The sequence below is a fragment of the Bombina bombina genome, chromosome 2 (genome assembly GCF_027579735.1).
Source record: "Bombina bombina isolate aBomBom1 chromosome 2, aBomBom1.pri, whole genome shotgun sequence".
In the NCBI taxonomy this organism is placed as follows: domain Eukaryota; kingdom Metazoa; phylum Chordata; class Amphibia; order Anura; family Bombinatoridae; genus Bombina; species Bombina bombina.
The window spans coordinates 347499082-347527025 of NC_069500.1; the positions used below are offsets into that span (position 1 = coordinate 347499082).

Genomic DNA, 27944 nt, shown 5'->3' on the forward strand with positions numbered 1-27944 from the left:
TTCTGAACCCCAAAAAAGTTTAGATGCCTTCTTTTTCAAATAAATATAGCAAGAGAACGAAGAAAAATTGATAATAGGAGTAAATTAGAAAGTTGCTTAAAATTGCCTGCTCTATCTAAATCACGAAAGAACAAAATTGGGTTCAGTGTCCCTTTTAATTTTAGATGGTTTTTGCCCCTTCTGGGCTGCTTTTTCCAGGAAAGTTCTCCAGGCAGCTGTCTCATTAGTGCTCCTACCTTAACTTTGCCCCTTTCATGGTGATATGGAATTCACAGCTTGGGTGTTAGATCCCACATGTGATGGCTTGTGGTCTCTCATCTTAAGAAAGAGAAAACCATTTATGATTACTTGATGATTATTTTTTTTTATAGTGGTGAAAGTCCATTAGACCCACTTTTTTTTATTTTTTATTATCTAATCCAGAGCTTTCCAAACTTTTCATGTTGGTGACACACTTTGTAGACCTACATCATTTCGCGACACAGTAATTCAGTTGTACTAGCAAAAAGGAGGTTAAACTAAATTGTTTTAAGAGATACGGGTACATACATAAATTATAATAACTAAATGTATTTACAAGTAACAGTATGTATGGGCAAGAATTAATAACACCAATAGCTACTTACTATTTTAACGGATGTATAAGGTTGATGGGATGAACACAGTTTTGGAATATTTGGTGGAATATTAGATAAAGACACTCACATTTCATCATCAAGCGTTTTTAAGCTTCCACTTCCTATCTATATATCAAGAGCAGGAGCAGCAATGCAGTACTGGGAGCTAGTTGCAAAAAAATCCCTCTGACTTCAGCTCAGCGTTTAAGCTGCCACCCTCTGTGAGTCCGACTGACTACTGCCCGCACTACAAACACACTGCTGTCCCACTCACTGGCTACACTTGCAGTCACAAGCCGATTGAGGAGACTACGCGTGCAGTCAGGAGCCAATGTGCCGCCAAATCCGCCAATGGTAATAGTTTCAGTTCCCACTGAGCTGTGCCAATTGGTTAAGATGATCTGTGACCCACTAGGTATCAATCACGTGTCAACCAGGTGATATGCATAGCAGGCAGGTGGAAAGTCAGAAACCAAAAAACTATTTAAATTTAAAAAAAATCTGTGCTCAAGCAGGGACACACCTACACACTGCTGCCGACACACTAGTGTGTCCCGACACACAGTTTGGAAAGCACTGATCTAATCCATTGGCAGCAGTTCTTATTTGCACTTAATTTACATTTACCCTCAATCTTTCCTACTTTTCTGTTAATCTCTTTTATGGGCCGCCTGTTTGAGGTGTACAGAGAGTTGGGAGTGTATGCTGGGTATTTTTTGCGTCCTCCTAGTGGACTGGAGTTTAATCCCACATGTGATGGCTTGTGGACTCTCACCACCATGAAAGAAACAATTTATCCTGTACGTATAAATTTGTTTTTCAGTGTAATTTTTCATACTTTTACATATGATTTATTTTATTAGCATGTTTTATTTAAAACATCAGGTCTTATATAATTAAGAGGCTAAAATGTTTTGTTTCACAGATTGTGAACCAACTATTTCTGATGATTTCTCAATAAAATGTGTTTTCCCCCCTCCAGGTGGGACGTTTAATCCAGCAGGCTGCTGGTAAAAGTAATCTGAAGAAAGTGACTCTGGAACTTGGTGGAAAGAGTCCAAACATAATCTGTTCTGATGCAGATTGTAAGTTTGTGTGATGTTATTTTTAATAGTACAGATTTCATTGTATGTTGATATACTATGCATATATTTGTTTATACCTCTTTGTAGAGTGCAGTGAGGAAAATATTTCTGAGGCCACTCAATGTAAAACAAATGTTACACATTGCCTATTCTCCAAAGATCATGGCGCTCACTAAATATTTGCTGAGCTCCAATCTTTTGTTGCCCAACTAACATGTTTCTAGGTATCTGAAAAGTATTGGAAAGAAGTTTTACACCGAATGGATGGAAATTGAGCAATACTTTGCTATTCCGAACTTTTGAGCAGGTTGCCCCACTTTTTTTGCTATTTAGGCTTCCTGCAAAAGTGCTGCCATCCTGTTTTTATATGTGAGATAGTGTGGCTTTAAAGGGTTTTTATTTAAAAAAAAAAATGATTTTTCTTTCCTGAATAAGCTATTTTTTATTATGATCATAGAGTTGTGGATGTTTCTTTATAAGCCAGTTGGCAATCTCTCTAGGAATCAATAATGCAGAAGCATTCATTTCCTGCTAGTTTAATTATCTGTCTAAACCATTTTAACTTAAAGGGACAGTCTACACCAGAATTTTTATTGTTTTAAAAGATAGATAATCCCTTTATTACTCATTCCCCAGTTTTGCATAACCAACACAGTTATATTGATATACTTTTAACCTCTCTGTGATTATCTTGTATCTAAGCCTCTGCAAACTGCCCCTTTATTTTAGTTCTTTTGACAGACTTGCAGTTTAGCCAATCAGTGCCTGCTCCCAGATAACTTCACGTGCACGAGCACAGTGTTATCTATATGAAATACATGAACGAACACCCTCTAGTGGTGAAAAACTGTTAAAATGCATTCTGAAAAGAGGTGGCCTTCAAGGTCTAAGAAATTAGCATATGATCCTCCTAGGTTAAGCTTTCAACTAAGAATACCAAGAAAACAAAGCAAAATTGGTGATAAAAGTAAATTGGAAAATTGTTTAAAATTACATGCTCTATCTGAATCATGAAAGTTTATTTTGGCCTAGACTGTCCCTTTAAAGGGACAGTAAATGTTGTTCAAGATGTAACATAATTCTTCACTATGTGCAGTATTCTTTAACATAAGGATAACCTTTTGTATGAATTTCTTTTTTCTTTCTTCAAAATTTCTAATTTGAAGTCTGAAACTATATTTACCTTGTAATAAAAACCATCCTCTCACAGTTTAACTGTCTAACAGTGTGCCCAATCTTGCCATTCAACTACATGTACCGCGCTTCCACACAAGGTGAAGCCGTCGGATCTTTTTACCTAGGTCAGGAGTGTGCTACATGTAGTTGAATGACGCGATAAGTCAAAAATAAACATTCATGACTCCGATAGAGCACTGAATTCCAAATCTGTCCTCAGGCCACATTTTCAGGATAACCTTGGATGAGAGCAGGTAAAATAACAATGTTTACTAATCAGCTGATTATTTCACCTGTGCTCCAGCTCAGATATCCTCAAAATATTGCCTGTTAAGGAGGCCTGAGGACAGCTTTGAAAACCAGTGAGGTAGAGCATGTAATTCAAAAATTGTGATTCAGACAGGGTAGGTGGTTTTAAACAACTTTCCAATTTGTCTTCATTCTCTTGGTATCCTTATGTGCAAAGTATCGCTAGGAAGGACAAAGAGCAGCTATGCATTACTTGGTTCATGAGATGTGTTCAGTTAGCTCACAGTAGTGCATTGCTGTTCTATCAAATGTGCTTCATTTTTTTTTTTTTTTTTGAGATGTAAATTAGAAAATTGTTTAAAATCACATGCTGTATCCGAATTGCAAAAGGAAAATTTTGGGTTTCATGTCCCTTCTTTTTTAAAATTCAATTTTACTCCTATTCTAAAATTTACTTTGTTCTTTCGGTATCCTTTTGTTGAAATTTTATATACATATGGTGAGCAACCGCAATACACTGGGAGCTAGCTGGTGATGGGTCTTTATACATATTTGCTTTTTGTCATTGGCTCACCAGATGTGTTCAGCTAGCTCTGTGTATTGCTGAGCTGGAGCTGACTTTAATAATGTATCTAGTCCCTTTCAGTGGTTAAACACATAGCTGTATGCAAGCAGAAGTGCAATAATAAAATGCTCTAACATAGTTTATTCTTTTTGCCCCTTAACATTATATATATATATATATATATATATATATATATATATATATATATATATATATATATATATATATATATATATATATATATATATATATATATATATATATATATATATATATATATATATATATATATATATCTCAATCCAAATGAAACTGATGTTAAAGGGACAGTCTACTCCAGAATTTATATGGTTTAAAAAGATAGATAATCCCTTTATGCAAAACTGGGGAATTGGTAAACACCAACACCGTTATATTTATTATACTTCTTACCTCTTATTACCTTGTATCTAAGCCTCTGCAGACTGTCCCCTTATTTCAGTTCTTTTGACACTCATGTTATCTATATGGCACACATGAACTAGCGCTGTCTATCTTTGAAAAACTAGCAAAATGCACTGAGTTAAGAGGCCTTCAATGGCTTAGAAATTAGAATGAGCCTACCTAGGTTTAGCTTTCAAAAAATACCAAGAGAACAAAGCAAATTTGATGATAAAAGTAAATTTAAAAGTTGTTTTAAAATTGCATGCCCTATCTTAATTATGAAAGTTTAATTTGAATTGACTGTCCCTTTAATCATGTTTCTTGTAGTTTTTGATTTTATAAATTTAAAATAGGTTTGTTTGTTTTTTCTTTCAGTGGACTGGGCTGTTGAGCAAGCCCACTTTGCCTTGTTCTTTAACCAAGGCCAATGCTGCTGTGCTGGTTCTCGCACCTATGTCCAAGAGAACATCTATAATGAATTTTTGGAGAGGAGTATCCAGAGAGCCAAGACCAGAGTCGTTGGTAACCCCTTTGACTTTAAAACGGAGCAGGGACCTCAGGTGCTTTTGAAATACTTATATTTAAATTTACATACAAGCAGAAAATAAAATTTAAGGAATTAAAAAGCACATTTTTACACACATTCTAAATTTCACATTTTATATACGTTTTAAATAATGCTCAAACATTAGCTGTGGATTATTCATGGATGTTAAATAATGTTTGTTTTCCCCCAAAGGGATACCCCTATAAGATCTTTCTTCCTGACAATTTTCATGAAGACTGGCAAAAGTTTAAACAAGGCTACACCAAAAACAAGCCAAAAAAAACAATACCAGTGCTATGTAACACACTTACTATAGACGTAATAAAATAATGGGGTAAATATATATTTAAGATACGACTGATATCCTAATAATGATAATAATAAAAAAATCAATCATAAATATAAAATAAATTAATTTTAAAAAAAGACAGTGTGGTACTCTACCCACTCTGGGTGTTCCACAAATATCAGAAATATGCACAATATGAAAATAAACCTGAGTGGTCGATATTGGCTAGAACACCTAGGTACATAAATAATATAATATGAATGATGAAGCGCATGTGCTCATGCGCTAAACGGGTCAGATAGTAGGGGCTTCCATGACCACTGTTAACAGCTTGAATAAACTATCCTTGCACTGGCACCCTGGTTCCGGTTTTCGTCTCTCGTCGTTAATATATTATGAGTGTCAAGGAGTATAAAAAGAACAGAGTATTTGGTAAAGGAATCTGTCCCAAATGTGTCAGACATGGGAAGTCTCCATATAAATTCACATGTCTCAAAGACTGATAAACAGGGCTCAAAATATACAGAAACAATCCCACCGATGTCGATCCTAATACTCTAATAGGGGTAGGTGCTGCTCTCGGTGAAGGAACCAACTTCCACTTGAAATCCCAAACCAAAGACTTTTTAGAAAGACAGAAGCGCACCTCTAAGTGTAGCGTTTAATATAACAACAATTAAAAAGGTCAAGTACAGATGCACTTACAAGATACACATGTAACAAAGCCTTTAAAAGTTTAAAAAGATGCGGCTCAACCCGATACCTCACTCCTTTAGTCTAGCACGCTGTTTCTTCTAATGGGTCCGACAACGTATCCGTGCGACTGTGCGGGTAAGAGGTTAGTCTCGTAAATACAGGACGCCCGTGGATCCAGTCGGGCATCAACACACTGATTCACGCTCCTCCCAACCTCAATTTGTTTCGGCCTGACTTTTTCAAGAGGTGATCAGTGGATCAGTGTGTTGATGCTCGACTTGATCCACGGATGTCCTGTATTTACGAGACTCACCTCTTACCCGCACTCATTAGATGAACAGCGTACATAACTGTAGGAGTGAAGTATCTGGGGGGGTTGAGGCACATCTTTTAAAGGCTTTGTTACATGTGCATCTGTACTTGCGCTTTTTAATTGTTACATTAAACGCTACACTTAGAGGAGGTGCTTCTGTCTTTCTTGTATTTTACACCAAAAACAAGTATCGCTCGTTTCAAGGAAATATTGTTCACATATATAAATACTGAATTTAATATACTAATTTCAAAATTTCTAGTGATCTATCAGTTATATACAACTGGTAGCCCATGGGCTATATGTAGCCCTGTGTATTAATTTTTGCAGCCCTCCTGTAAAAAGTCAAACTAAGGATGTATTTCAAAATTATTGTGGCCCCAAAAAGAGTGCTTTAGGAACTTTTGATGTGGGCAAACACGTTGGCAACAATTCAAGAGGCCTCTGGAGGGGAGAACAGCAGACAAGAGGGTCCCCTACAGCCTTACCCAAATTATATATGCTAGTGCTATACATTTATGGCTATTTAACACACAAGTAATATGTGGCCTTAAAAGGACATTTAAACACACACTACATTTTATAATCATAGTATTAAGGTTATTCCCGGGTTTCCCTCTAGTTATGGGTGCTACAGTGTTGCAATATATCTTTATTTGATTCCAGTGAAATGTGCAGCAACTCTCCTTCAGATACCTGCAGTGTAACCTAGGTTCCATAATGGTAGCACCCATGATTAGAGTGTGGTGCATTAAAGGGATAGAAAGGTAAACATTTAAATGTGGTATGGGTGCATTTCAATGTGAAAAAGAAGCATTTGTGCAATATGCTTCCTTTAGTAAAAATGTTTCTAGTAAGTTATTACGGTTTCTTTTTAAAGACACAAGTCCACGGATTTCATCCTTGTGGGATTACACCTCCTGGTCAGCAGGAGGAGACAAAGAGCACCACAGCAGAGCTGTTATATAGCTCCTCCCTTCCCTCTCACTCCAGTCATTCTCTTTGCCTACGTTAGTGATAGGAGATGGCAAAGTGAGGTGTTAGTTTTAGATACTTTAATCAAGAGTTTATTATTTTTAAAGTAGTGCCAGAGTGTGCTGCTTTGTCCTGGGGTGTAGCCGTAGTCCATATCAGTCTCTACAGTAGAGCTTTTGGTGGCTTTAGAGCAATGGGAACTGGTGGGACATAATTCTCACTGCGCCTCCCATATTGTTATGCTGCCCTTCTCATGCTGGCCTAAGCAATATCTAACTCAGGTCCTATCTGTTTCCAGAGGCTATGGGAGGGAGAGGACCTCCTAAACCTGTTGGAGCTGTCCTGCTGTCAGACAGCTTTAAGGTAAGTACAGTTCTTGTTATTCTGGGGCACATGTACATCTCAGAGAGGACTCTGCACTTATACGATTGTTACATTTATTTTCCTGGGAATATAGGCTCTTCATGTATGGAAGGGGTTTTCCTATGGTGACAGCATATGTACAGGCACTGGGCTGGGGCTAAAACGTTGGGCTTTATCTGTCATTTTTTATTAAATTATCCGCTAAGGGCTGTGTACAGGTTGACACCCACGATGGGTGGGGCTACTATTTGCGTGCTTTAGACTTATCTAGAGACGCTGCGCAGTTTGTTTGGGCATCCGTTCCAGAGTTCCGGTTTTGTAAGTCGACATCTCTGCTGCTTAGTCTTGCAGGACATCGGGCATTGCGCTAGAACCGCATGGTTAGGAAAGCAAGCGGTTGTTAGCGCTCTGAAGCCTGACCTGAGACATTGCTAAGAGCGGTCTGGAGACTGGTCGGCAGGTAGGCGCCTCAGCAGAGCTGTTGAGGCGGAGAGGTGTCTGAATGTGGGGCAAAAAGTTTTTAAATAGTATTAGTTTTAACATTGGTACTTCTTTTTGCATCACTCTTTCTCTCATATAGTAAGAGAGTTCTGAGTTAGAAATTTAAAGGGCCAGTATAAATTAAATGGCCAGTTTCTATTTTTTATTTATTTCATTTTCTTGCCTGTTCTATATCATGGATTTAGAAAATGTTACTTGTGCAATGTGTTTGGATGCCAATGTGGAACCTCCAGTTAATTTTTGCCCCTCATGTGTTGAGAGGGCTCTAAGCTATAAAGAAAAAAATATTTCATGATAAAAAATTGTCAAAGGCGGATGCTTCTCAGGAGTCTAATGATGAGATGCAGAGTATGCAGCAGCTTTCTCCCCAAGCGTCCCAACCTTTAATGCTCGCTCAAGCAGTGCCCTGTACTTCTTCTCAAGTTTCTGCTGCAGTTACGTTAAAGGACATAGCTGCAGTTATGTCTTCTACACTTTCTGATGCGTTATCTGCCTTTCCTATACTTCAAGGCAAACGTAAAACAAAGGACAACTATGTGGTCAATTAAGTTTCTGATGCTATGGTGGCAATCTTGGACGTACCCTCCCAGGAATCTGAGATGGAGGTTCTATCGGAAGGGGAAATTTCAGACTCGGAGTTCCTTACCTTTGACTGATTCAGAAGTTGTTTCTTTCAGGTTTAAACTAGAACACCTCCGCCTGTTACTCAGGGAGGTTTTAGTGACTTTGGACGACTATGATTCCATGGTAGTGGTCGTTCCTGAGAAATCGAGTAAGTTAGACAGATACTTTGAAGTTCCTTCTTGCTCAGATGTTTTTCCAGTTCCCAAGCGAATTTCGGAGATTATTTCTAAGGAATGGGAGAGACCAGGTATTCCCTTCTCTCCTTCTCCTATTTTCAAGAAAATGTTCCCTATAGCTGACGCTGTCAGGGAAACTTGGCAAACGGTTCCTAAGGTGGAGGGGGCTATTTCCACCTTGGCCAAACGAACTACTATTCCTATTGAGGATAGTTGTGCCTTCAAGGACCCCATGGATAAGAAGTTGGAGGATCTACTGAAAAAGATCTATGTTCACCAGGGTTTGCTATTGCAACCAGCCGCGTGCATTGCTACGGTCACCAGTGGAACAGCTTATTGGTTTGATGCTCTTGCGGAATCTCTTAAGACTGAGACTTCTTTAGAGGAAATCCAGGATCGGATTAAAGCTCTGAAATTAGAAAACTCTTTCATAACAGATGCTTCTCTGCAAATTACTAAATTGGCAGCTAAAAGTTCAGGGTTGCTTCCTCATGGGCATTCAAAAATGAAGCATCTGTAGAACAGATTTGCAAAGCTGCAACTTGGTCTTCACTTTATACTTTTTCTAAATTTTACAAATTTTGATACTTTTGCTTCTGCTGAGGCTGTTTTTGGGAGAAGGGTTCTTCAAGCAGTGGTGCCTTCTGTTTAGGTTTCCTGTCTTGTCCCTCCCTTATCATCCGTGTACTCTAGCTTTGGTATTGTATCCCACAAGTAAGAATGAAATCCGTGGACTCATTGTGTCTTTAAAAAGAAAAGAAAATTTATGCTTACCTGATTGTTTCTTTTTAGACACGATGAGTCCACAGCCCGCCCTGTTATCTGAGACAGGTTATTTGTTTTTGTAAACTTCAGACACCTCTGCACCTTGGCTTTCTCTTGTTAAGTGTATTCAGTCCACGGGTCATCCATTACTTATGGGATATTCTCCTTCCCAACAGAAAGTTGCAAGAGGATCACCCAAGCAGAGCTGCTATATAGCTCCTCCCCTCACGTCATATCCAGTCATTCTCTTGCAAGTCTCAACATAGTAGGAAGGCTGTGAGAGGAGTGTGGAGTTTTTATACTTAATTATTTCTTCAATCAAAAGTTTGTTATTTTAAATGGCACCGGAGTGTGCTGTTTTTCTCTCAGGCAGTATTTAGAAGAACCTGCCTGCGTTTTCTATGATCTTAGCAGAAGTAACTAAGATCCACTGGCTGTTCTCGCACATTCTGAGGATTGGGGTAACTTCAGAAAAGGGAATAGCATGCAGGGTCCCCTGCAAACGAGGTATGTGCAGTAAAATATTTTTCTAAGGAATGGAATTGACTAAGAAAATACTGCTGATACCGATGTAATGTAAGTACAGCCTTAAATGCAGTAGTAGCGACTGGTATCAGGCTGATGAGTGTATGTGCAGTAAAGTAATTTTCTAAGGAATGGAATTTGACTAAGAAAATGCTGTTAATACTGAAGTAATGTATGAGCCTTAACTGCAGTAGAAGCGACTGGTAGCAGGCTTATTAATAACACTACATAACCTTTAAAATGGATGTTAAAATGTTTACTGGCATGTTAATCGTTTTTTGTGAGGTACTTTGGTGATAAAACTTATTGGGGCATGATTTATTCCACATGGCTAACGTATATTTCTGCATAAAAACAGTTAACTGAGGTTTCCCACTGTTGTAATATGAGTGGGAGGGGCCTATTTTAGCGCTTTTTTTGCGCAGTAAAAATTCAGTCACAGTCTTCCGGATTCTTCCTCCATGATCCAGGACGTCTCTAGAGAGCTCAGGGGTCTTCAAAATTCATTTTGAGGGAGGTAATCAGTCACAGCAGACCTGTGACAGTGTGTTTGACTGTGAGAAAAACGTTAATTGTTAAATTGATTATCCGTTTTGGGTATTAAGGGGTTAATCATCCATTTGCTGGTGGGTGCAATCCTTTGCTAATTTAATACATTTACTGTGAAAATTTGGTTGCTATAACTGATTTGGTTCCTTGTTATTTCAACTGTGACAGTTTTTTTGTGCTTCTTAAAGGCGCAATAGCGTTTTTTTTTTTTTTATATTGCTTGTAAATTTATTTGAAAGTATTTTCCAAGCTTGCTAGTCTCATTGCTAGTCTGTTTAAACATGTCTGATACAGATGAATCTGTTTGTTCACTATGTTTGAAGGCCAAAGTGGAGCCCCATAGAAATATGTGTACTAAATGCATTGATGTCACTTTAAATAAAAGTCAGTCTTTACCTGTAAAGAAATTATCACCAGACAACGAGGGGGAAGTTATGCCGACTAACTCTCCTCACGTGTCAGTACCTTCGCCTCCCGCTCAGGAGGCGCGTGATATTGTGGCGCCAAGTACATCAGAGAGGCCCATACAAATCACTTTGCAAGACATGGCTACTGTTATGACAGAAGTATTATCTAAATTTCCAGAATTAAGAGGCAAGCGCGATAGCTCTGGGTTAAGGACAGAGCACGCTGATGATGTGAGAGCCATGTCCGATACTGCGTCACAATTTGCAGAACATGAGGACGGGGAGCTTCATTCTGTGGGTGACGGATCTGATCCAGGGAGACCGGATTCAGAGATTTCTAATTTTAAATTTAAGCTTGAGAACCTCAGTGTATTGCTAGGGGAGGTATTAGCGGCTCTGATTGTAACACGGTTGCAATTCCAGAGAAATTATGTAGGCTGGATAGATACTATGCGGTGCCGGTGTGTACTGACGTTTTTCCTATACCTAAAAGGCTTACAGAGATTATTAGCAAGGAGTGGGATAGACCCGGTGTGCCCTTTCCCCCTCTTCCTATATTTAGGAAAATGTTTCCAATAGACGCCACCACACGAGACTTATGGCAGACGGTCCCTAAGGTGGAGGGAGCAGTTTCTACTTTAGCTAAGCGTACCACTATCCCGGTGGAGGATAGTTGTGCCTTTTCAGATCCAATGGATAAGAAATTAGAGGGTTACCTTAAGAAAATGTTTGTTCAACAAGGTTTCATCTTACAGCCCCTTGCATGCATTGCGCCTGTCACTGCTGCTGCGGCATTCTGGTTTGAGTCTCTGGAAGAGGCCATTCGCACAGCTCCATTGGATGAGATTATGGACAAGCTTAAAGCACTTAAGCTAGCTAACGCATTTGTTTCTGATGCCGTTGTACATTTAACCAAACTAACGTCTAAGAACTCCGGATTCGCCATCCAGGCGCACAGAGCGCTATGGCTTAAATCCTGGTCAGCTGACGTGACTTCTAAATCTAAATTGCTTAATATTCCTTTCAAAGGGCAGACCTTATTCGGGCCCGGGTTGAAAGAAATTATTGCTGACATTACTGGAGGTAAGGGTCATACTCTTCCTCAGGACAGGGCCAAATCAAAGGCCAAACAGTCTAATTTCTCCAACATTGGTGTGTCCGGTCCACGGCGTCATCCTTACTTGTGGGATATTCTCTTCCCCAACAGGAAATGGCAAAGAGTCCCAGCAAAGCTGGCCATATAGTCCCTCCTAGGCTCCGCCCACCCCAGTCATTCTCTTTGCCGTTGCACAGGCAACATCTCCACGGAGATGGTTAAGAGTTTTTTGGTGTTCAAATGTAGTTTTTATTCTTCTATCAAGTGTTTGTTATTTTAAAATAGTGCTGGTATGTACTATTTACTCTGAAACAGAAAAGGATGAAGATTTCTGTTTGTGAGAGGAAGATGATTTTAGCAGACAGTAACTAAAATCGATTGCTGTTTCCACATAGGACTGTTGAGATGAAATAACTTCAGTTGGGGGAAACAGTTAGCAGACTTTTCTGCTTAAGGTATGACTACCCATATTTCTAACAAGACCATGTAATGCTGGAAGGCTGTCATTCCCCCTCATGGGGACCGGTAAGCCATTTTCTTAGTCAAACAAACAGAATAAAGGGCTTATTATGGGCTAAAAAACTGGTAGACATTTTTATGGGCTAAATCGATTGCTTTATTTGGGCATTTTATTCAGATTTAGGCTGACAATTTGCATTTATAAACTTGGGGAACGTTTATTAAACGGCAGGCACTGTGTTAGACACCTTTTCCAGTCAGGGGGCCTTCCTAGTTATAGACTGAGCCTCATTTTCGCACGATTACTGCGCAGTTGTTTTTTTGAGAGCAGGGCATGCAGATGCATGTGTGAGAATCTAAAAATTGCTGGAAAAGCTTCTAGAAGGCGTCAATTGGTATCGTATTCCCCTCTGGGCTTGGTTGGGTCTCAGCAAAGACTATAGCTGGGACTGTATAGGGGTTAAATTTATAAACGGCTCCGGTTCTGTTATTTTAAGGGTTAAAGCTCTGAAATTTGGTGTGCAATACTATTAATGCTTTAAGACACTGTGGTGAAATTTTGGTAATTTTTGAATAATTCCTTCATACTTTTTCACATATTCAGTAATAAAGTGTTTTCTGTTTAAAATTTAAAGAGACAGTAACGGTTTTGTTTTAAAACGTTTTTTGTGCTTTGTTGACAAGTTTAAGCCTGTTTAACATGTCTGTACCTTCAGATAAGCTATGTTCTATATGTATGAAAGCCAATGTGTCTCCCCATTTAAATTTATGTGATAATTGTGCCATAGCGTCCAAACAAAGTAAGGACAGTACTGCCACAGATAATGAAATTGCCCAAGATGATTCCTCAGATGAGGGGAGTAAACATGATACTACATCATCTCCTACTGTGTCTACACCAGTTTTGCCCACGCAGGAGGCCCCTAGTACATCTAGTGCGCCAATGCTTATTACCATGCAACAATTAACGGCTGTAATGGATAACTCCATAGCAAATATTTTATCGAAAATGCCTACTTATCAGAGAAAGCGCGATTGCTCTGTTTTAAACACTGAAGAGCAAGAGGGCGCTGATGATAATTGTTCTGTCATACCCTCACACCAATCTGAAGGGGCCATGAGGGAGGTTTTGTCAGATGGAGAAATCTCAGATTCAGGAAAAATTTCTCATCAAGCTGAACCTGATGTTGTGACATTTAAATTTAAATTAGAACATCTCCACGCACTGCTTAAGGAGGTGTTATCTACTCTGGATGATTGTGACAGCTTGGTCATTCCAGAGAAATTATGCAAGATGGACAAGTTCCTAGAGGTTCCGGTGCACCCCGACGCTTTTCCTATACCCAAGCGGGTGGCGGACATAGTAAATAAGGAGTGGGAAAAGCCCGGCATACCTTTTGTTCCCCCCCCTATATTTAAGAAATTATTTCCTATGGTCGACCCCAGAAAGGACTTATGGCAGACAGTCCCTAAGGTCGAGGGGGCAGTTTCTACTCTAAACAAACGCACTACTATTCCTATCGAAGATAGTTGTGCTTTCAAAGATCCTATGGATAAAAAATTGGAAGGTTTGCTTAAAAAGATTTTTGTACAGCAAGGTTACCTTCTACAACCAATTTCGTGCATTGTTCCTGTCACTACAGCAGCGTGGTTCTGGTTCGAGGAACTAGAAAAGTCGCTCAGTAGAGAGACTCCATATGAGGAGGTTATGGACAGAGTTCACGCACTTAAATTGGCTAACTCTTTTATTTTAGATGCCGCTTTGCAATTAGCTAGATTAGCGGCGAAAAATTCAGGGTTTGCTATCGTGGCGCGCAGAGCGCTTTGGCTAAAGTCTTGGTCAGCGGATGTGTCATCCAAGACAAAATTGCTTAACATCCCTTTCAAAGGTAAAACTCTATTTGGACCAGAATTGAAAGAGATTATTTCAGACATCACTGGGGGAAAGGGCCACGCCCTTCCACAAGATAGGTCTTTTAAGGCTAAAAATAAGTCTAATTTTCGTCCCTTTCGCAATTTCAGGAACGGACCGGCCTCTAATTCTGCATCCTCTAAGCAAGAGGGTAATGCCTCACAACCCAAACCAGCCTGGAAACCGATGCAAGGCTGGAACAAGGGTAAGCAGGCCAAGAAGCCTGCCACTGCTAACAAAACAGCATGAAGGAGTAGCCCCCGATCCGGGACCGGATCTAGTGGGGGGCAGACTCTCTCTCTTTGCTCAGGCTTGGGCAAGAGATGTTCAGGATCCCTGGGCGCTAGAAATAGTTTCTCAAGGTTATCTCCTGGAATTCAAGGAACTATCCCCAAGGGGAAGGTTCCACATGTCTCACTTATCCTCAAACCAAATAAAGAGACAGGCATTCTTACAGTGTGTAGAAGACCTGTTAAAGATGGGAGTGATACACCCAGTTCCAATAAAGGAACAAGGAATGGGATTTTATTCCAATCTGTTCGTAGTTCCCAAAAAAGAGGGAACTTTCAGACCAATTTTGGATTTGAAGATCCTTAACAAATTTCTCAGGGTACCATCGTTCAAGATGGAAACCATTCGAACGATTCTACCCACTATCCAGGAAAGTCAATTTATGACTACCGTGGATCTAAAGGATGCGTACCTACATATTCCTATCCACAAAGAACATCATCAGTTCCTAAGGTTCGCTTTTCTGGACAAGCATTACCAGTTTGTGGCCCTCCCATTCGGGTTAGCCACTGCTCCAAGGATTTTCACAAAGGTGCTAGGGTCCCTTCTAGCGGTTCTAAGACCGAGGGGCATTGCAGTAGTACCTTACTTGGACGACATTCTAATACAAGCGTCGTCCCTGTCAAAAGCAAAGGCTCATACGGACATCGTTCTAGCCTTTCTCAGATCACACGGATGGAAGGTGAACATAGAAAAAAGTTCTGTCCCCGTCAACAAGAGTTCCCTTCTTGGGAACAATAATAGATTCCTTAGAAATGAGGATTTTTCTGACAGAGGTCAGAAAATCAAAACTTCTAAGCTCTTGTCAAGTGCTTCATTCTGTTCCTCGTCCTTCCATAGCGCAGTGCATGGAAGTAGTAGGGTTGATGGTTGCAACAATGGACATAGTTCCTTTTGCACGAATTCATCTAAGACCATTACAACTGTGCATGCTCAAACAGTGGAATGGGGATTATACAGACTTGTCTCCAATGATTCAAGTAGATCAAAGGACCAGAGATTCACTCCGTTGGTGGCTGACCCTGGACCATCTGTCCCAGGGAATGAGCTTCCGCAGACCAGAGTGGGTCATTGTCACGACCAACGCCAGTCTAGTGGGCTGGGGCACGGTCTGGGAATCCCTGAAAGCTCAGGGTCTATGGTCTCGGGAAGAGTCTCTTCTCCCGATAAACATTCTGGAACTGAGAGCGATATTCAGTGCTCTCAGAGCTTGGCCTCAACTAGCAAAGGCCAGATTCATAAGGTTCCAATCAGACAACATGACGACCGTTGCATATATCAATCATCAGGGGGGAACAAGGAGTTCCCTGGCGATGAAAGAAGTGACCAAAATAATTCAATGGGCGGAGGATCACTCCTGCCACCTGTCTGCGATCCACATCCCAGGAGTGGAAAACTGGGAGGCGGATTTTCTGAGTCGTCAGACATTCCATCCGGGGGAGTGGGAACTCCATCCGGAGATCTTTGCCCAAATAATTCAATTATGGGGCATTCCAGACATGGATCTGATGGCGTCTCGTCAGAACTTCAAGGTTCCTTGCTACGGGTCCAGATCCAGGGATCCCAAGGCGACTCTAGTAGATGCACTAGTAGCACCTTGGACCTTCAACCTAGCTTATGTATTTCCACCGTTTCCTCTCATTCCCAGGCTGGTAGCCAGGATCAATCAGGAGAGGGCCTCGGTGATCTTGATAGCTCCTGCGTGGCCACGCAGGACTTGGTATGCAGACCTGGTGAATATGTCATCGGCTCCACCATGGAAGCTACCTTTTGAGACAGGACCTTCTTGTTCAGGGTCCATTCGAACATCCAAATCTGGTCTCCCTCCAGCTGACGGCTTGGAGATTGAACGCTTGATTCTATCGAAGCGTGGGTTTTCAGATTCTGTGATAGATACTCTGGTTCAGGCCAGAAAACCGGTAACTAGAAAAATTTACCATAAAATATGGAAAAAATATATCTGTTGGTGTGAATCCAAAGGATTCCCATGGAATAAGATAAAAATTCCTAAGATTCTATCCTTTCTACAAGAAGGTTTGGAGAAAGGATTATCAGCGAGTTCTCTAAAGGGACAGATTTCTGCTTTATCTGTCTTACTACACAAACGACTGGCAGCTGTGCCAGATGTTCAAGCATTTGTTCAGGCTCTGGTTAGGATCAAGCCTGTTTACAGACCTTTGACTCCTCCCTGGAGTTTAAATCTAGTTCTTTCAGTTCTCCAAGGGGTTCCGTTTGAACCTTTACATTCCATAGATATTAAGTTGTTATCTTGGAAAGTTCTGTTCTTGGTTGCTATTTCTTCTGCTAGAAGAGTTTCTGAGTTATCTGCTCTGCAGTGTACTCCGCCCTATCTGGTGTTCCATTCAGATAAGGTTGTTTTGCGTACTAAGCCTGGTTTTCTTCCAAAGGTTGTTTCCAACAAAAATATTAACCAGGAGATAGTTGTACCTTCTTTGTGTCCGAATCCAGTTTCAAAGAAGGAACGTTTGCTACACAATTTAGATGTAGTCCGTGCTCTAAAATTCTATTTAGAAGCTACAAAAGAGTTCAGACAAACATCTTCTCTGTTTGTCGTCTATTCTGGTAAAAGGAGAGGTCAAAAAGCGACTTCTACCTCTCTTTCCTTTTGGCTTAAAAGCATCATCCGATTGGCTTACGAGACTGCCGGACGGCAGCCTCCTGAAAGAATCACAGCTCACTCTACTAGGGCTGTGGCTTCCACATGGGCCTTCAAGAACGAGGCTTCTGTTGATCAGATATGTAAGGCAGCGACTTGGTCTTCACTGCACACTTTTGCCAAATTTGACAAATTTGATACTTTTGCTTCTTCGGAGGCTATTTTTGGGAGAGAGGTTTTGCAAGCCGTGGTGCCTTCCGTTTAGGTAACCTGATTTGCTCCCTCCCTTCATCCGTGTCCTAAAGCTTTGGTATTGGTTCCCACAAGTAAGGATGACGCCGTGGACCGGACACACCAATGTTGGAGAAAACAGAATTTATGCTTACCTGATAAATTACTTTCTCCAACGGTGTGTCCGGTCCACGGCCCGCCCTGGTTTTTTAATCAGGTCTGATGAATTATTTTCTCTAACTACAGTCACCACCGTACCATATGGTTTCTCCTATATATATATTTCCTCCTGTCCGTCGGTCGAATAACTGGGGTGGGCGGAGCCTAGGAGGGACTATATGGCCAGCTTTGCTGGGACTCTTTGCCATTTCCTGTTGGGGAAGAGAATATCCCACAAGTAAGGATGACGCCGTGGACCGGACACACCGTTGGAGAAAGTAATTTATCAGGTAAGCATAAATTCTGTTTTTCGTGCCTTTCGGAACTTCAAGGCAGGAGCAGCATCAACTTCCTCCGTCCCAAAACAGGAAGGAACTGTTGCTCGTTACAGACAGGGCTGGAAAGCTAACCAGTCCTGGAACAAGGGCAAGCATGCCAGAAAACCTACTTCTGCCCCTAAGACAGCATGAAGAGAGGGCCCCCTATCCGGAAACGGATCTAGTGGGGGGCAGACTTTCTCTCTTCGCCCAGGCTTGGGCAAGAGATGTCCAGGATCCCTGGGCGTTGGCGATCATATCTCAGGGATATCTTCTGGACTTCAAAGCTTCTTCTCCACAATTTCATCTTTCAAGGTTATCAGCAAACCAAATAAAGAAAGAGGCGTTTCTACGCTGTGTACAAGACCTCTTACTAATGGGGGTGATCCACCCAGTTCCGCGGACGGAACAAGGGCAAGGATTTTACTCAAATCTGTTTGTGGTTCCCAAGAAAGAGGGAACCTTCAGACCAATCTTGGACCTAAAAATCTTAAACAAATTCCTAAGGGTTCCATCATTCAAAATGGAAACTATTCGAAACATCCTACCCATGATCCAAGAGGGTCAGTATATGACCACAGTGGACTTAAAGGATGCCTACCTTCACATACCGATTCACAAAGATCATTATCGGTACCTAAGATTTGCCTTTCTAGACAGGCATTACCAATTTGTAGCTCTTCCCTTCGGGTTAGCTACGGCCCCGAGAATTTTTACAAAGGTTCTGGGCTCACTTCTGGCGGTGCTAAGTCCGCGAGGCATAGCGGTGGCTCTGTACCTAGACGACATTCTGATACAAGCGTCAAGTTTTCAAATTGCCAAGTCTCATACAGAGATAGTTCTGGCATTTCTGAGGTCGCATGGGTGGAAGGTGAACGTGGAAAAGAGTTCTCTATTACCACTCACAAGGGTTCCCTTCCTAGGGACTCTTATAGATTCTATAGCGATGAAAATTTACCTGACGGAGTCCAGGTTATCAAAACTTCTAAATGCTTGCCGTGCCCTTCATTCCATTCCACACCCGTCAGTAGCTCAGTGCATGGAAGTAATCGGCTTAATGGTAGCGGCAATGGACATAGTACCATTTGCGCGCCTGCATCTCAGACCGCTGCAATTATGCATGCTAAGTCAGTGGAATGGGATTACTCAGATTTATCCCCTCTACTAAATCTGGATCAAGAGACCAGAGATTCTCTTCTCTGGTGGCTTTCTCGAGTCCATCTGTCCAGGGGTATGACCTTTCGCAGACCAGATTGGACGATTGTAACAACAGATGCCAGCCTTCTAGGTTGGGGCGCAGTCTGGAACTCCCGGAAGGCTCAGGGATTGTGGACTCAGGAGGAGAAACTCCTCCCAATAAATATTCTGGAATTAAGAGCAATATTCAATGCTCTTCTAGCTTGGCCTCAGTTAGCGACACTGGAGTTCATCAGATTTCAGTCGGACAACATCACGACTGTGGCTTACATCAACCATCAAGGGGGAACCAGGAGTTCCCTAGCGATGATGGAAGTCTCAAAGATAATTCGCTGGGCAGAGTCTCACTCTTGCCACCTGTCAGCGATCTATATCCCAGGCGTGGAGAACCGGGAGGCGGATTTTCTAAGTCGCCAGACTTTTCATCCGGGGGAGTGGGAACTTCACCCGGAGGTCTTCGCTCAACTGATTCATCGTTGGGGCAAACCAGAACTGGATCTCATGGCGTCTTGCCAGAACGCCAAACTTCCTTGTTACGGATCCAGGTCCAGAGACCCGGGAGCGGCGCTGATAGATGCTCTAGCAGCCCCTTGGGTTTTCAACATGGCTTATGTGTTTCCTCCATTTCCGCTGCTTCCTCGGCTGATTGCCAAGATCAAACAGGAGAGAGCATCGGTGATTCTGATAGCGCCTGTGTGGCCACGCAGGACCTGGTATGCAGACCTAGTGGACATGTCGTCCTGTCCACCATGGTCTCTGCCTCTGAGGCAGGACCTTCTAATTCAGGGTCCTTTCAACCATCCAAATCTAATTTCTCTGAGGCTGACTGCATGGAGATTGAACGCTTGATTCTATCAAAGCGTGGCTTCTCGGAGTCGGTTATTGATACCTTAATACAGGCTCGGAAACCTGTTACCAGAAAAATTTACCATAAGATATGGCGTAAATATTTATATTGGTGCGAATCCAAGAGTTACTCATGGAGTAAGGTTAGGATTCCTAGGATATTGTCTTTTCTACAAGAGGGTTTAGAAAAGGGCTTATCTGCTAGTTCGTTAAAGGGACAGATTTCTGCTCTGTCTATTCTTCTACACAAACGTCTGGCAGAAGTTCCAGACGTTCAGGCTTTTTGTCAGGCTTTGGCTAGGATTAAGCCTGTGTTTAAGACTGTTGCTCCGCCGTGGAGCTTAAACTTAGTTCTTAAAGTTCTTCAAGGTGTTCCGCTTGAACCCCTTCATTCCATTGATATTAAGCTGTTATCTTGGAAAGTTCTGTTTTTGATGGCTATTTCCTCGGCTCAAAGAGTCTCTGAGTTATCTGCCTTACATTGTGATTCTCCTTATCTGATTTTCCATTCAGACAAGGTAGTTCTGCGTACTAAACCTGGGTTCTTACCTAAGGTAGTTTCTAACAGGAATATCAATCAAGAGATTGTTGTTCCATCATTGTGTCCTAACCCTTCTTCAAAGAAGGAACGACTTTTGCATAATCTGGACGTAGTCCGTGCCCTGAAGTTCTATTTACAGGCAACTAAAGATTTTCGTCAAACTTCTTCCCTGTTTGTCGTTTACTCTGGACAGAGGAGAGGTCAAAAAGCTTCGGCTACCTCTCTCTCCTTTTGGCTTCGTAGCATAATACGTTTAGCCTATGAGACTGCTGGACAGCAGCCCCCTGAAAGAATTACAGCTCATTCCACTAGAGCTGTGGCTTCCACCTGGGCCTTTAAAAATGAGGCCTCTGTTGAACAGATTTGCAAGGCTGCGACTTGGTCTTCGCTGCATACCTTTTCAAAATTTTACAAATTTGACACTTTTGCTTCTTCGGAGGCTGTTTTTGGGAGAAAGGGTTCTACAGGCAGTGGTTCCTTCCATTTAAAGTTCCTGCCTTGTCCCTCCCATCATCCGTGTACTTTAGCTTTGGTATTGGTATCCCATAAGTAATGGATGACCCGTGGACTGAATACACTTAACAAGAGAAAACATAATTTATGCTTACCTGAAAAATTTATTTCTCTTGTAGTGTATTCAGTCCACGGCCCGCCCTGTATTTTTAAGGCAGATCTAAATGTTAATTATAACTCCAGTCACCACTGCACCCTATGGTTTCTCCTTTCTTGTCTTGTTTCAGTCGAATGACTGGATATGACATGTGAGGGGAGGAGCTATATAGCAGCTCTGCTTGGGTGATCCTCTTGCAACTTCCTGTTGGGAAGGAGAATATCCCATAAGTAATGGATGACCCGTGGACTGAATACACTACAAGAGAAATAAATTTATCAGGTAAGCATAAATTATGTTTTTTCTTTCTCTTCCTAACTTCGGTCGAATGACTGGAGCTGTTTAACAGCTCTGCTGTGGTGCTCTTTGCTGCCTCCTGCTGACCAGGAGGCGTAATTCCACAAGTAAGGATGAAATCCGTGGACTCAGTGTGTCTTTAAAAAGAAAAGAAAATTTATGCTTACCTGATCGTGTCTAAAAAGAAACAATGAGTCCACAGCCCGCCCTGTTATCTGAAGTTTACAAAAACAAATAACCTGTCTCAGACACCTCTGCACCTTGGCTTTTTCTTTCTCTTCCTAACTTCGGTCGAATGACTGGAGCTATTTAACAGCTCTGCTGTGGTGCTCTTTGCCGCCTCCTGCTGATCAGGAGGCGTAATTCCACAAGTAAGGATGAAATCCGTGGACTCATCATGTCTAAAAAGAAACAAATTTATCAGGTAAGCATAAATTTTCTTTTTTCTTCGGCATACGTACATGTCCTATTAGGGCCGTGCACCAGTGTTCAAACACTTCACATTCTCAGAGCTGGCGTGATATGTATTGCTTCTGTGAATACATAATTTATCATACAAGTCACTTTCTGAGAGGGTGTAATGTTTGACTACTGATGCACAGGCCTCACAGGAGATGTGAATATGCTGCAGAAAAATAGTAATCTTTTTACTAGAAGCATTTTTGCTAATAGAAGTATATTTTGCGAAATGCTTCTAAATTGAAATCCATCAAGGCATATTTCAACTTTCACATTTCTATCCCTTTAAATGTATTTAGTGATTAGTGTCTCTCTTAAGGCTACTAAAAACATGAATCTGCAGCCCATGTGTTTGTCATAAAGATCAGTGATAGACAACTTCCAAACACACTATTGCCAGATTTGATCCCATTTCTTTATTTGTACGTTTTTGGAAGTGCCATAAACATGTTGTATTGTTTGATTTTTTTCAAGGCATTGCCTGTTGTACCTTGTAACTATTTTCCTAACCTGATATTTAAACAGAAAAGGTTACTGCCTTTTGGGACTGATAATATGTATAATTATTAACACATATGCTTTATCTACTGGGTTATCATGTACATTACATTTGCTGACTATGCACAAAATCTTAAAATACATATCAAAATTCTGCCTGTACATTCTATTATACTGAACCTTTTTGTTTTCGGTTTCATGACTTTAGGTGGATGAGGATCAATTTAACAAGATATTGGGCTACATTAAATCTGGGAAACAGGAAGGTGCCAAACTGCTATGTGGTGGAGGCCCTGCTGCTGATCGAGGGTACTTCATCCAACCCACTATTTTTGGAGATGTAACTGAAAACATGACCATCGCTAAAGAGGAGGTATGGAACAAGTGTACGAAAAAATTTAAAAGGAATTATGCCCAGAAACTAATAGAACTTATTAAAATAAAATATTTATTGAAATCTGTTTTGATGGGGTTTGTTTTTCTTTTGCAAGATGTACCGAGTCCACGGATTCATCCTAACTTGTGGGATATTGTCCTTCCTCACAGGAAGTAGCAAAGAGAGCACCACAGCAGAGCTGTCTATATAGCTCCCCCCTTAACTCCACCCCTCAGTCATTCTCTTTGCTGGCTCTAAAGCAGGAAGAGCAAAGAGAAGAGGTGTTTTATTTTATCTTCAATCAAGTGTTTGTTATTTTTAGTTGAAATAATTTTTATTGTCATGGATCACATCAAATACAACATAATAAAACAGTGTGCTGGATTACAATGTCCTAGTATTCTTAAAACAATTATAGTTTTCAGTACCCTGTTTATATCATTTTCATCAATTTTTCTCCCCCCCTTCCCCTCTGCCTTCCCTAACTCCCTCTCCACCCCCTCCTCCCTCTTATCCCATTTCCCTAAACCTAAACTTCATAACTGTATACAAAGAAAAACCTTTAACTTTAACCCCTTAATGACCAAGGACGTACGCCACATGTCCTCAAAAAAAAAGACAGTTAATGACCGAGGACGTGTGGCGTACGTCCTTGGTCTGGAAAGCAGCTGGAAGCGATCCTGCTCGCTTCCAGCTGCTTTCCGGTTATTGCAGTGATGCCTCGATATGGAGGCATCCTGCAATAACCCCCCATGGCCATCCGATGCAGAGAGAGCCACTCTGTGGCCCTCTCTGCACCGGACATCGGTGGCCGGTATCGTTGGTGGGTGGGAGCAAGCCTGGGAGGCGGGTGGGCGGCCATCGATGTGCCGAGTAGAGGGAAGGGGGGCGGGATCGGGGGCGGGTCAGTCGGGAGCGCGCACGGGAGCGCGCGCGTGCACGGGGGGCGGCGGGCGGGCGCGCGCACGGGGCGGGAGGGAACCGCTACACTGCAGAAAAATAAAGCTCTAAAAAGCAACAAAAAAAAGTTTTGAAAATTTTAAAGTAACAGCTAAGGGATCTGGAAGGGGTGGGGGGTTGGTCTTGGGGATCGGGGAAGCTACACTACAGAAAAGGGATTTTTTTTAAAAAAAAGGCAAATTTTTTACTAAACTGGGTACTGGCAGACAGCTGCCAGTACCCAAGATGGCGCCCATTAAGGCAGAGGGGGAGGGTTAGAGAGCTGTTTAGTGGGGGATCAGTGAGGTTGAGGGCTAAGGGGGGATCCTACACAGCAGCATATGTAAATATGCTAAAAAAACACACAAAAAAAGCCCAAATATAGCTTTTATTTTAGTACTGGCAGAGTTTCTGCCAGTACTTAAGATGGCGGGGACAATTGTGGGGTGGGGGAGGGAAGTGAGCTGTTTGGGAGGGATCAGGGGGAGGCTGAGCTCTACACTAAAGCTAAAATTAACCTTGCAAGCTCCCTACAAGCTACATAATTAACCCCTTCACTGCTAGCCATAATACACGTGTGAAATGCAGCAGCATTTGGCGGCCTTCTAATTACCAAAAAGCAACGCCAAAGCCATATATGTCTGCTATTTCTGAACAAAGGGGATCCCAGAGAAGCATTTACAACCATTTGTGCCATAATTGTACAAGCTGTTTGTAAATTATTTCAGTGAGAAACCTAAAATTGTGAAAAATGTAACGTTTTTTTTCATTTGATCGCATTTGGCGGTGAAATGGTGGCATGAAATATACCAAAATTGGCCTAGATCAATACTTGGGGTTGTCTACTACACTACACTAAAGCTAAAATTATACCTAAAAGCTCCCTACATGCTCCATAATTAACCCCTTCACTGCTGGGCATAATACACGTGTAGTGCGCAGTGGCATTTAGCAGCCTTCTAATTACTAAAAAGCAACGCCAAAGCCATATATGTCTGCTATTTCTGAACAAAGGGGATCCCAGAGAAGAATTTACAACCAATTAAGCCATAATTGCACAAGCTGTTTGTAAATAATTTCAGTGAGAAACCAAAAGTTTGTGAAAAAATTAGTAAAAAAGTGAACGATTTTTTGTACTTAATCGCATTTGGCGGTGAAATGGTGGCATGAAATATACCAAAATGGGCCTAGATCAATACTTTGGGATGTCTACTAAAAAAAAATATATACATGTCAATGGATATTCAGAGATTCCTGAAAGATATCAGTGTTCTAATGTAACTAGCGCTAATTTTGAAAAATAATGGTTTGGAAATAGCAAAGTGCTACTTGTATTTATGGCCCTATAACTTACAAAAAAAGCAAAGAACATGTAAACATTGGGTATTTCTAAACTCAGGACAAAATTTAGAAACTATTTAGCATGGGTGTTTTTTGGTGGTTGTAGATGTGTAACAGATTTTGGGGGTCAAAGTTAGAAAAAGTGTGTTTTTTTTCAATTTTTTCCTCATATTTTATAATTTTTTTTATAGTAAATTATAAGATATGATGAAAATAATGGTATCTTTAGAAAGTCCATTTAATGGCGAGAAAAACGGTATATAATATGTGTGGGTACAGTAAATGAGTAAGAGGAAAATTACAGCTAAACACAAACACTGTAGAAATGTAGAAATAGCCTTGGTCCCAAACGGACAGAAAATGGAAAAGTGCTGTGGTCATTAAGGGGTTAAACTTTTCCCGTCGAGCAGTGACAATGTTGTAGATTTCTTTAGAACGCTATATCTATATTTAAGAAAGTTCCTATTCTCTCCAATTTAATTGCCCTAAAAAAGCCTTATTGGTTACTTAGTGTTGACCTGTATGTACCTACATATTTCTGTTTATTTAAAATCCAGTGTATCCACATGTTTTGGAATCTCTCAGATGTCCCTTGTATCCATGCAGCTGATTCTAGCATATTATAAACATCTTCAATTTTGATCATTACCTCACCCCATTCTGGAGCCCCCACTTTCCATTTTCTAGCTATACATATTCTGGTTGCTGTACATATAATATTAACCCATCTATTAGTAATTGAGTTCAGTGACTCCTCGGGGATATGTAGTAAGGCCTGTGAGGCTGATAATGTAAAGGAGTCGTCTAGAATCACCTTAAATAGTTGAGAAAGCTTGTCCCATGTAGGTTGTATCTTTGGACACTCCCACCACATGTGAAAATAGGTCCCTATCCCTTTACATCCCCGATAACATAATCTACTACCCTGTGTGGTGTAATGTGAGGATTTCAGTGGTGTAAGGAACCATCTATATGAGGTTTTTATTGAGTTTTCGATAAGGTCTGCCCCTGCTAAGCTTCTTCTCATTGAGGAGAAAATCTGGCTCCAATCTTCTCTATCATAGGTTATAGCTAAATCTTGTTCCCATTTGTCATAAATTACCAACTTTGCTGAACTATTTGATTCTTGAATGGCTAAGTATAAGCGTGTAATCATTTTTTTATTTCTACCGGGTGTCATTATCATTTGTTCCAGAGCAGTTTTTGGGCAGGCTGGGATGCTGCCTAGTCTATATGTATTTATAGCATGGGAAATTTGGAGATATAAAAACCAGTGCAATGTATTTGGGTGTATTTTATCTCTTAATTGTGTAAATGTCAACAACTTCCCATTGTCTAGGAAATCAGCTACCCTATAGAGACCTTTATTTCCCCACTTATCTATTTGTTTTTTAAATTCTTTTGGGAGTAGTGTACTTAGAGGTATTATAATAGTGTGTGGCGAGAGTAATTTCATTGTATGTGTTAGTGACCTCCACATAAGCTTAGAATCTTCTGTAATTTTTAGTTTAATTATCCTCTGGTCTTTTGGATCTGAGGGTTTCCATAATATATCTCCCGGAGTGCCCAGTCTTCCAATATCTGCTTCAATACCTGGCCATGTCATCCCCTGGCAATCTTTACATAAAAGAGCATTTTGTGCCAGTCTGGCAGCATGATAATAATCTCTAAGATTAGAAATAGCTTGTGTTGTTTTAAAATATGAGCAGCTATTCTAGCTGTTTTATGTCCTCTTATAAATTTAATAATTTCAGATTGTAGTTCTTCAAGCTCTTTTATTGGGATTTTAATAGGTAAAGCTCTAAATAGATAGAACATTCTTGGTAGGCCATTCATTTTAATGGCCGATAATCTGCCATACCAAGAAAAGTTCCCTTTCTTCCATTTCAATATATCTCTTCTTATAGTTTTGTAAATTGGGATGTAGTTTGCTTTATACAATATTTCTATGGTGTCTGTGATTTGTATTCCTAGATATTTTAGGGAATGATTAACCCATTTAAAATCAAAGTTCACTTCTATCAACTTTTGTGTGTGTGTTGGTAATGATAGAGGGAGTGCTTCGCATTTATCCGAATTTATTTTGAAACCCGAAACATTGGAAAAATCTTCTAATAATTGGTACAAATTAGGGAGGAAAAGCATTGGTTTTGTAATTGTAAGCAAGATATCGTCTGCAAATAAAGTTAGTGTTTGTTCCCCTTTATTTAATTTAACCCCATGGATATCCTTAGCGTTACGAATACAAGACGCCAAAGGTTCTATGCACAACGCAAATAAAAGTGGAGATAACGGACATCCCTGACGAGTTCCATTCAATATATTGATAGGTCGAGACTGATATCCCGCTGCCCTAATTGTTGCTACTGGATTTGTGTATATATTTTTGATTGCCCCCCTAAATTTACTACCGAATCCCATATATTCGAGAACTGCCATCATATATTGCCAATCTACTCTGTCAAACGCCTTCTCCGCATCCAGAGAAAGGAGCAGAGAAGGCGTTTCTGTTCCCTTCAGATATTCCATCAGCGTCACTATGCGTCTTACATTATCAGGGGCCTCCCTATCTTTAATAAACCCTACCTGATCAGGATGGATCAATGAAAGTAAGTATTGTTTAAGCCTGTCTGCTAGGATTTTGGTGAGAATCTTGAGATCTTGGTTAATTAAGGAAATTGGCCTATAATTTTGTACTATTTTGGGGGTTTTCCCTGGCTTAGGGATTACTTCTATCTTGGCCTGTAAAAGTTCAGAGGGAACCGGCGTGCCTGACATGACATCTTTACAAAATTTATGTAGGTGGGAAGTCAAATTAGTTCTAAATAGCTTGTAGTAGTCTCCTGAAAATCCATCGGGACCTGCTGCCTTTCCTATTTTAAGATCTTTAATAGCTGCAGACACATCAGTAGC

At 40.8% G+C, this 27944-nt stretch overlaps 1 protein-coding gene across 1 annotated transcript in view; it reads left to right on the forward strand.

Moving 5' to 3' along the window:
• ALDH2 (aldehyde dehydrogenase 2 family member) overlaps nt 1-23158 on the forward strand; it is a 291434-nt gene extending 268276 nt beyond the window's left edge. The window contains exons 8-11 of the mRNA XM_053699758.1: nt 1600-1702; nt 4491-4675; nt 22584-22748; nt 23150-23158. Of these exons, the coding sequence (XP_053555733.1) occupies nt 1600-1702; nt 4491-4675; nt 22584-22748; nt 23150-23158 (462 nt within the window). The remainder of the gene's footprint in view (nt 1-1599; nt 1703-4490; nt 4676-22583; nt 22749-23149) is intronic.
• Nucleotides 23159-27944: the final 4786 nt, after the last annotated feature.